The sequence below is a fragment of the Podarcis pityusensis genome (genome assembly GCF_964106645.2).
Source record: "Podarcis pityusensis genome assembly, chromosome: 11".
Lineage (NCBI taxonomy): Eukaryota > Metazoa > Chordata > Lepidosauria > Squamata > Lacertidae > Podarcis > Podarcis pityusensis.
Window position 1 is genome coordinate 44059441 of NC_138036.1, and position 10605 is coordinate 44070045.

Consider the following 10605-nt stretch of genomic DNA (forward strand, 5'->3'; position numbering starts at 1 on the left):
TGAAAACACGCATACACATATGTACATAGCTGCTTGTATGCATTGCTTAAATATGATTTCTTTTAATATAGGTCTGGTTATACTGAGTATGATACTCCACTATATTTAACTAAGTACCTTGAAAAGGAAGATGATTCCTTAGTGTGGGAATCGGTACTGCATCATCTAGAAGTTGAGAGTTGGGGGCTCATTCAGAGGGATTATGAATTATACCCAGTTTTAAAGGTATCTAAATTCTGAAATTTAGGGTGCTTATTTTACAATGAGTACAGATACTTGCTGGTGTGACATTTCCCCATTTGAATGCATGCAGAAAAGTGGCCGTTAATGTAACGTCCAAAGAGTTAGCTATATGTCTTGCTGTCCACTTAGGAATTATGTGTTATTTCCATCCTCATTCTAAGTAGAAAAAAACATTCACACAAGCAGCAGCAATAGGTTCTGTTATTTCGTCAGTGAAATAATTTTTTTGACATTGCAGGGCCATATTTTAATATAAATTAGATATAATAATCTCTGCTATAATCATTGTTATTGCCATTCAGTGTCTAAAACGCTAAATACAGTATTGTACAGAACACATGAGGGAAATATGCTTGTCCAAACAGGCTTTCTATCAAATGTAGACAAAGGAAATAATAGTAAAATAAATATTGGAGGAGGAAAAGGAGAATGCTAAAATGAAAACCACAGTACCTTAACCTAGGTTATCTACTTAAGGCTGTGTGCAGTCTCTATACACGCTTACCTGGGACAAAAAGGAAATTTATTTCAGTGGGACTTCTGAGTAGGTATGAAAAGATTGTGCTGTTTGTATTAGAAGAAACGTAATAAAAGTAGATTTCATCTATATGTTACATCTTTCTCTTTTCTCCAAAGAAATATTTCTTAACAAGGATTTCACCAATTTGTCGTCATTATACAAATCTCCTTCGTCAGAGCTTTGAAGTACTGGAAGATGAATTTAATACTTTGTAAGTCCTTATTTTTTTTAATAAACCAGCATCCTTATCATAGAACGTGCAACATAAAGGTAAGCCATCAGTTTATGTCTATCAGCTGCACCATTGCTGGGTCTCTAGCACAGTGTACATGATATCTGGAAGAGGAGAAATAAGGTCTGTTTGATGCATAAATTGCAATGGCCAACAAAAACCGATGAGTAAAATCTGTTGTTTTATGTAATACTCTTCACAATCCTAAATTTGTAAGTTCAGCACTGAGAACTTTAGAAAATGCAAGTAGCAACATTGCTACTTCATTACTGTCCTTTCCTTAAAAAAATTCCTGCTAATTACAGCTACAAATCCTTCTGTGATTTTCCATCTCCACCCTATCCTGTCCCCGGTCTTGTAAATTTAGTGCTAGTTGTTCGAGTCGCCCTGTCATCCAAGCATATGAACATAGACTGGGAATCTATTCAACCACGGGATAGAACTGCAAATTTGGAAGAAATTAAAAAGCCACCTGGCCGAACCCCATGCACAGAAACAGAACTATTCGCTCATCAACCCCACCCTACTTCTGAAATCAGATTGTGCAGTCCCGATGAGAGCAGATAAACTGGACAATAGGAACATAGAAAGCTGCCTTATTGGTTTATCTAGCTCTATGTACTGTATACATGTAACTGGCAGCAACTCTCCAGGGTTTCAGACAGGTAACCTTTCCTAGCCTTACCTGGAGATGCTGGCAAACTGGTACTTGAATTCAAAGCAGATGCTCTACCAATGGGCCATGGCCATTCCCTATAAATAAACTCACATAAAAACTCAGGTGCCCAAAGGTGCCTGCAGAGGATGCAGTTCCAGGTGACTCCAGTGATGGTGCATTGGTTAACATCAACTCCCCCCCCTTTTTTGGGGTGGGGGAAACATTTAATATGTTTTTCTGTCTGTCTCCTTTTATTTATTCATTTACATTTTGTTCTTTCTTCCAAAAAGGGGCATAGGAACCATTATAAAAACTGCATGTTGGTTGGGGGCCCGTGACTGTTTAGACCTAGCTTCCGAAATCTTCACCAAGTGGATGAACGACCCCGATTTTGAGTGAGTATGGTGCATAATATCTGTCTGAAAATTTACGACTGAGAAAATACTAGCTGGTTACGGATGATTTCCGCAGGAGTTCAGTAAAAAGGATTTTCTTCCCCTTCTGACAGGTCAGATACATATTTGGTAATAAAGAATCATAGAATTGGAAGGGACCCCTGACCCCCCTGCAGTGCAGGAATATGCAGCTGTCCCATACGGGGATTGAACCTGCAACCTTGGCATTATCATCAGCACCATGCTCTAGCCAACTGATCTATCCAGGCTGTCGTGTATTGGAGCAAGTGAAATTTTCACAAAACCCTTCATCAAAAAAACGGTTATTCGGTACACAGAATGGCTGAGTAGGTTTTCCTTTGCGTTAGGTGTTAATTCATTTGGAAGGGGCCACAATTAGAGTGTGAACAAGGGGTGGAAGTTAGCTTCACACATGGCAATACAGTAACACATCAGTTCATATTAGCAAAGTAATAGTTATAGTTAAAGAAGTTCAGTTGTTCTTTGAACGGCATATTGCTGCACAAATAAGTGAAATTGTAATAGTCCAAGTAATGTTCATCGTTTTCTCCATTGACTCCTTTCTATCATAATTAACAAACAGTATAAATACTAAAGGCTTTTCAATAAAATCAAAAGCTTTTCAGTAAAAAGGAGAGATCGTAAACATATTTCTGAAATATTCACAGAAGTTTCTTAGTTGAAGATTTGAAAGATTTTCAGAATTCTCAAGTTAGATATTTGAAAACACAAAATTTCAAATTATTCTCCTGATGTTGTCCTCTTTGTACGTAGGTCATGTTTTTATAGGAATACTCCATTTTATCAGAAAAGAGTATAGCATTCCCAAATGTGAACCTTCCTTTAAAAAAAAAGAAAGATATTTATTAAAGTTTCAAAAAAGGTTACAAAAATAAGAAAAAGGGGAAAAAAAGAAAAGAAAAAACACAGAATACAGAAAAATAAAAACACTTAAAAACAGATCAATCTTTCCATGTCTTGTCTTTCATTTACTTGTTTCCCTGACCTCCTCACACCGCCCTTTTTTGTATTCCAGTTCAGTTAGTTAATTCAGCAAATCCTTTCCCTCTTTGTTTTTATCCTAATCCTTTAACTTAATATATTGTAACTTTGGATTCTCACCTGTTAACAAACCATTTTTACATACTCCTTTGTAACATTGCTGCTAAAACCACTTAACTTCATTCTGACATCATTCTAACATTCATTAATTTTGCAGTATTTCTGTAAATAGTCTTTAAATTTCTTCCAATCTTCTTCCACTGACTCTTCTCCCTGGTCTTGGATTCTGCCAGTCATTTCCGCCAAATGTGAATCTTCCAACTAGCAAATTCTCATTTTTTGAAATGGAGAACTTTAAATTCCTTTTGTCTCAACCACAGTGTATGATGTGAAATTCCATCAGCCATGGTGACAGATTTCATTATGTCAATAGGTTATTTTAAATTGTGAAACAAAGGACTGCATGGTGCCCGTTCTAAGCGATATTCTCTCTTGCAGGGTTCCCGTTTCTATTAGCAGGGCCATTCATTGCTTTGGTATTCAGCTGGGTAGTGACAAAGAATGGGACTTTGAATGGCAAATGTACAAGCGGAATGATAGTCGAGGAAATTATCACCTACTCTTCGCCATGAGCTGTACCCGTGAGCCATGGTTACTTCAAAGGTGACCGTAATTAACATACTGTTTCAGTTCATTTAAAAAATGTTTGCCAGATTTGTTGATGACATCCGTCTGTCTCAAAAGATAATGGAGTGCGCCGGGGGGGGGGGGGCGGTGAAGTCAAACCACTGTTTTAACAGCACTGAAGTGACCTCTCCAGGGCTTAAGCCCGTATGGAGGTCCTGGTCTGCCCAGGTGACAAGACCCCATTCTCAGCCTCACTGATGTGGTCCAAAGGAAAGCAGAGCAATACATTTGGCACCAGCTTGGCTCCAGGAGTTGCTGGAAGGAGGCATACAAGGTGCCGTTCAAATGTCTTAGGGACTCCTCTCCAGATTTGTTTGAAAATCAGTAACATTATACATCTTATTCATTCAAGTTTTTCTCTGGACAGGGGAAATTCACTACTGAATTTTGTGATCCCTTATAATAATACTACTACTAATATGTTTTTGCTGGGTTATCTGATCGGTTATCGTGAATTTATGCTTAGTAGTTGAATGGTGCACTGAGGACAAACAACAGAAATTGTGTGAAAAGCATAACTCTTTTGTTTCGTTTTAAAACAAAAAAGAGTTATGCTTTTCACACAATTTCTGTTGTTTTGTTTTACACAATCCATTCCATGACCTCTTCACAGCTGTTGCTCCCCTCTCTTGATGTGGGTGAAACGCCTAGCAACACAACCAACACAAACCCTTGCTGTCCAAGTCTAGCACACAAACTTGCAGAGTTTTTTAGGAAGGCAGTCTTCTTCTTCAGGATAAAGTTAGCTAATGTGCACTCATAAATCTTCCCTTCCTCCACAACACTTCAGAACTCGCTCCTTGATTATCAGGTTGGCAGGATATCACACATGCACACAAAGGATTTTTTTCTTGAACAGGACATTTTTGGATGGAAGTTGAATTACTCTCAGCACTTGGGGGGGGGGGGAGAAGAGAACAGAACTGGTGGTTTGTCTGTTAACTAGGGGCCTGAGTGGTGTAGTTAAGAAACTCCATCTTTAATTAACATAGTGGTCTCTGGTGCCTGCGACTTTAGGAGAAATTGTCCACAGCTGCACCTCTGCGGTCATAAGACAAAAATTTAGACCAAGTTTCCATCTTGCTTAAAAAAAGACTTTTTTAGGATTCTCTGGATAGGTCAGGCTTCAGCAGGGGCTTCCTCTAAGACAAATAATACGCATTCCAGTGGCTTTGTGCTGGTCCCGTGGGTTACTCAAGAGGCGAGGTCCAAGTCCGGTCTGTGGTCAAAGGTGCAACGTAGTAGCTGAATAATAATAATAATAATAATAATAATAATAATAATAATTTATTATTTATACCCCGCCCATCTGGCTGAGTTTCCCCAGCCACTCTGGGCGGCTCCCAATCAAATGTTAAAAACAGTACAGCGTTAAATATTAAAAACTTCCCTGAACAGGGCTGCCTTCAGATGTCTTTTAAAGATAGGATAGCTGCTTATTTCCTTCACATCTGAAGGGAGGGTGTTCCACAGGGTGGGCGCCACTAGGGAGAAGGCCCTCCGTTCCCTGTAACCTCACTTTTCACAATGAGGAAACTGCCAGAAGGTCCTCGGCGCTGGATCTCAGTGTCTGGGCTGAATGATGGGAGGTAGAGACGCTCCTTCAGGTATACAGGACCGAGGCTGTTTAGGGCTTTAAAGGTCAGCACCAACACTTTGAATTGTGCAGGGCAGGGAGCCGGGTGAAGTCAGGAACAGGCTTGCAAGCAGGGAGCCGAGGCAGGTCAGGAGCTCAGGCAGGAAAGCAGGACAGGGTTCAGGCAGGAACTGGCAACCAACAATGTTGCTCCCGCAACTTGGGACTGGGGCTGGCCGGCTTTTATCTGCCCCAAGGCATAGGGCGGCCCCGATCCTCTGGTGACTCGCCTCTCCTGGCTTGGAGGCGAGCACTCCTCCTGCGGGAACTTCGTTCCCTCTGCCTCTCTGCCCTGAGCCTCTGCAGCTCAGGAGAAGCTGGAGGGTTACTGGACCCAGAGGCAACCTCAGCTTCCTCTGACGGGGCTGAGAGTGGAGCACCTGCATGCAGGCAATGGGTCCTCCATCACCTCAGGAGCCAGAGCAGACTCAGCTGATGCCTGCACCTGAGGATCCAGCACAGGTGAGGACCCTTCAGGCTCAGGCCCCAGCCCTGGCTCAGCTGGTTCTGGAGGCGGGGAATCCTGTGCAGGCTGGGATCCCTCAGGTTCAACATCCGAGTCTGATTCCCAGGCCATCACAGGCTTACAGAAAGCTACCAGGTTGGTCAGATTTTGCATTCACATGCAGCCCTATTTGTCTCCCCTCCACAATGTAAAATCTATGAAGATGGAACTCTGGTGCTCATCTTAGAAGTGTTTTGGAAATTGTTTTCTTTATTATAATTTTTATGTTTATTTTGAATAAACTTCTCTTTAGATACTTGCAGTATATCCTGAACGATTCTGTAATTTCACCAGATCTTATATCAGAAGTAATTAGACACGTGGCAGAAAGTGAGGCTGGCCACTGGATAGCATGGAAATTCATAACAGAAAATTGGTCACGTTTATATAATAGGTATGGCAAGCAACTGTTTTATGTAATTTCCCTTTAACTTGATTTTCTAATGTTAATCTGCTGGGTCTGGTAGAGTTGAAGTGTTAATTACTTTGCAAATGTTTTGTTTTACTTGGCTATCAACAGAATAAGGGATAAAATTCCTCCCCCCTTAAAAACCCAGACACAATGGTGGTGTGCTTGAGAATCTATTAAGCACATTAATATACTAGAAAAGAGAATAAACACCACAGCATTAAAAAATGAACAGATATTTAAAGTTATATACTTGAATATATAAATGAAAAGTATCCAAAACTCATTGGCTTGGAACCAACATATCTCAAATCCATTTGCAGAAGTAGTGGAAGTTCCTAATCATGGAAAACAGTGGGGGAGGCCACCCCCCATTCCACTTTGTCATGGGATATTCCAAAGTATCTCCCATACTGTTTTCTAACTCTGCAGATTAGGTTTTTGTTGGGCACTTGGGGATGCAGGGAAGGTTGGGGGGGGGGGTATTTACCTGCCTCCTTTCTGCTCACAGAGGCATTTCATGAATGAAATTCAGCTCATGGGAATCTCTGGAGCCAATCCATTATCTAGAGCAGGGGGTGACAAACCATTTTCCCCACTGAGGGCTGCATTCTCTTCGGGGGGAAGTGGGCAGGATACATGCATCCCTGATACCAATATAATCCAGAGACGAAATACTCAAGAATCACACAGAAAATAGTATACGGAAAACATAATAAGGGTGTTAAACATGGGCAGAACCTCAGTTAAATATTTTTATTTACTTGATTTGGGGGGAGGGCCTTGGCTACATCCGTGGTGTTAAATCATAGAACATTCATTCCCTTAACAAGGTGAATTGTTTACTTTGGTTAATACATATGAACGTTCTGTCAAACTTTTGCAGAATATGCTTGAGTGAAAACAGATGAGTGGCGCACGCACAACATTTTTATCAAAATGTTTTCTCTTTATAAACATGCTTTCTTTTATAGGTGCTCCTTTGAACCATTATATGCTTTCATGAATTCTGTCAGTACAGACTTCGAGGTTCAAGTGGTAAGTAGAACAGATACAGCATAGAACGGTAGCTCTGAAAATGAAGGATTTAAGCCCTTAAAAAAAACAAAACTTAAAACCATGTGGAATAGAAAGAATAATGCAGCTGAGTTTCTTAGGTAGTTCCGTTGCTTAGAAGCCTTTGCCCATCTCTGATCCATATCAGCAGGGGCTGGAATCTTCTCTTCAATTACCCCAAAGCCAGAATGGATAAGAGTCCTGTGAATTCCTTTTCTCTGTTCTTCTGTGCCCCCCCCCCCCCAATGTTGTCCTTCTGTGCAGAGGAGGGTGGTTAAATGAGGGTTGGAGGTGGCAGAAATGTATGTAGGATTTTTAAAAATAATAATAATTAAAGAGAGAGAGTGGAAGTGAAAACACAATACTTTGAATAACATCTGCCAATTTACCACAAACATTAATTTTAGGTCCAGGTTTTTCTTAACAATACCCTTGAACCAGAACAAAGAACAACCCCTACAGAGATGCTGCAGAAAGCAAAATCTAGAAATGAAGAAAGAAAAGAATCGGTTACTAAAATGGTCAAGTGGCTACAAAGAAATATGGACATTTGACATTTGATAATTCTTCCAGATATCTGTGTTTTTTGGTAACTGCTTTAGTAGGATTTTTTTTTTTTTTAAAGGAGCACATATTTTGTGCGTAGAGCTCCTACTTCATGTTTTAAATGGTGGTAGTCTTGCGATGGTGTCTGTGTAAATCAGGCTACTGTGGAGTCAAATTTCTACTCAGAACATTGCCATACAAGACAGAATGAACTAAAAAAATAACCCCGTGCCTAAACAAAGGTCAAAGGAAACTCAAGGAATATCTTGACGCTTATGTCAAATGGATGGAATGTTGCAAGCCTTACCAACTGAAATGAAGAACTAGCAACTAGAAGAAGCCATTGTTGTCAGTTTGCTATGTGACGTGGGACTCTTTGGGCTACACATCTGTAAAATTTCAACTTTCTTGCCTTTTAAAACGCACTAAGGGGGGCACCTCAGCTCACTGAACTTGCCAACCCCCCAGATATTCCTTCCACATCAACCTCCTAGAGCTTCCCCTTCCTACCTCAAGTAACTACTAAACTCCCTTTTCACTTTCCCTGCCCAGTTTCCGAAGCCACTTCTTCTATTCTGCAGCCCCACTATCTCTCCCCCCCACATTGACACTGCTAAACACCCTTTCCACATTCTGTCCAGTTATGAAGCCACCATCCCCCTTGTTCTTCAGAAGCTTTCATCTTCAACCCCATTTCCATACCTCCTCCTTCTACCTTGCACCCCCATTTTCATGTTCACTTCTTTATTTCCTACAGCCCCTACTTTCCTCAACTCTCCATTGCACACAGATCACCCTTTTCTAGGCCTTTTTCTCTCCTATTGTCACTCCCGTTCTGCGCACACACACCGTTAACCCCTTCACTCCCTGCTTCCTACCAACTCTTTCCTTCAACTTTCCATTGCACTCAGACTACCACCCCATTTCCACGCCTCCTCCTCTCTCCTCCTATTCTGCATCCCCTTTTTATGCACACTCCCCATGCTGGTATTTGTTACTGTGCCACTAAGCCTATCAGCTTTTCAGTTGATGGATGTTGTACAACATGGATGTTTGCTTGTTAATAAAATATATCTTCTAAATTACTACACGGAATCTGGAAGTTCATGTCAAAGACAACGCACGGTGCCAGGAGTGAAATACATGATTGTGTGATGGGACTGTGGAATAGCTGAGGGCTCTGAATCCTTTTCGCCACATGAGAAAAGATGGCCATTGACTCTCCCTGGGCACAAAGTGGTTTCCGTTGTGAATTCAGCCTTGCCTGAAAAGCAAAGTCTTCCTGGCTTTAGTCCAGTCACAAGTAATTGGTTTGTTCAGTGCTCATTTTTAGGTGCTTGCTTGCTTATTTGGTACTCATTCTGACTTGTTTACTGGCACAGATTTTCATCTCTGACCTGTTCCTTGGTTCCATTTCCTACTTACTCCCAAATTCTGGCCTACACCTCTGTGACAATTTCTCCTTGGTCCCATAGATCTCATTCTCTGGCTCAGTTCCCGGCTCCTAACACAGTGCTCTAGAGCCCAACCCTGGAAGCCTATAACCACCAGCAACATATTCAAATTAAAGACTTGTAGGGGAACCTGACCTAAAGCCAGTGTCACCAGCTTACTGACTGTGGCCTGTTGTTCTTTGTTGGGCTTGGCTGATCTTCCAGTCCCTGAAGATCCCTGCTTTGGCCAGAGCTGTGTGATGTTGCACACACTGAATGCACAATTGATATGACTTCTGATAGTGTGTGTTGTAGGCTTGAGTCCTAACGGATGGAGAAGTCACATGAAGAGAATGGTCTGTTTTGTGTTTATGAGAGCTCTTAAATTTTGAACAGTTCCTAGCTGATTTAACTCTTTTAACAAATCAAACATTTGAAAACTGCCATCCACACTTTTAAAATGTGCACTTTCTTTTTGCCATACAGTATTTTTCTCATGCAGTCTACAGAATCACTGATTAAATCATGTCTCAGGTGCACTAACAATTTTAATTGGCAGAATCGGCGGCCCATTGTGTCCAATTACATTTGTGTATAGCAAACAAGCAGCATCGCTACCAAGAGACTATCTGTGGACCATTGTGTAATTCTACCATCTTTTGAATTTCTGCTCTGTGCAACTCCAAATGGAATGCAGCGATAGGTTGCTTTTTGCAGTTTAATTATCAAATTAGGTAAGATATACATATATATATATATATATGCACATAAAAATGCTAACTTGGTAGAAAATAATAATCTACGTATGTATCTGTTTGCATAACATTCAAATTTCAGTTCTAGCTTGTGGGGTGGGATGATTCTTCATATTCTGCAGAAAAGAACAGGTGGGAACTTGTGGTTTTCTCTCCTAAATTCTGAGCTGGCAAAGCTTACGCTATTGACATGGCAGTTCAAGATAAAATGTACAGTGGTCCTTTGATATGGGATATACGCATTTTAACTTATTGAAAAAGTTTGATCTCTCTCTAATATGCCAAATGTGCCGGAAATCTGTGTCCACCTTTAAAAAATAATGACATGATTTTAGGTCAATGCAGCTAACTTCAGTAAATGATCAGTTACTGTCATTGCATTCATGACACTCAGAACATTTTCTGTGCATATTCACATTAAATGCTGCATTCTTCCTTCTCTGCTGCAAAAATAGAGAAAAGTTTTACATGGAAGAGTTAAATATAAAAAAACCCTTTTCATTCTAG

The 10605-nt window shown here is 40.6% G+C and overlaps 1 protein-coding gene and 1 long non-coding RNA gene across 2 annotated transcripts in view; one reads left to right on the forward strand and one right to left on the reverse strand.

Moving 5' to 3' along the window:
* Nucleotides 1-8995, forward strand: part of LVRN (laeverin) — a 36052-nt gene extending 27057 nt beyond the window's left edge. The window contains exons 14-20 of the mRNA XM_080972424.1: nucleotides 72-225; nucleotides 880-974; nucleotides 1944-2048; nucleotides 3570-3734; nucleotides 6153-6293; nucleotides 7283-7346; nucleotides 7772-8995. Of these exons, the coding sequence (XP_080828550.1) occupies nucleotides 72-225; nucleotides 880-974; nucleotides 1944-2048; nucleotides 3570-3734; nucleotides 6153-6293; nucleotides 7283-7346; nucleotides 7772-7918 (871 nt within the window). The 3' untranslated portion in view covers nucleotides 7919-8995. The remainder of the gene's footprint in view (nucleotides 1-71; nucleotides 226-879; nucleotides 975-1943; nucleotides 2049-3569; nucleotides 3735-6152; nucleotides 6294-7282; nucleotides 7347-7771) is intronic.
* Nucleotides 3863-4978, reverse strand: LOC308458583. Its single transcript, XR_013977582.1, has 2 exons — nucleotides 4323-4978; nucleotides 3863-4276 (listed from the first exon to the last, which is right to left on the reverse strand). It is a non-coding gene; the product is annotated as an uncharacterized lncRNA (long non-coding RNA).
* Nucleotides 8996-10605: the final 1610 nt, after the last annotated feature.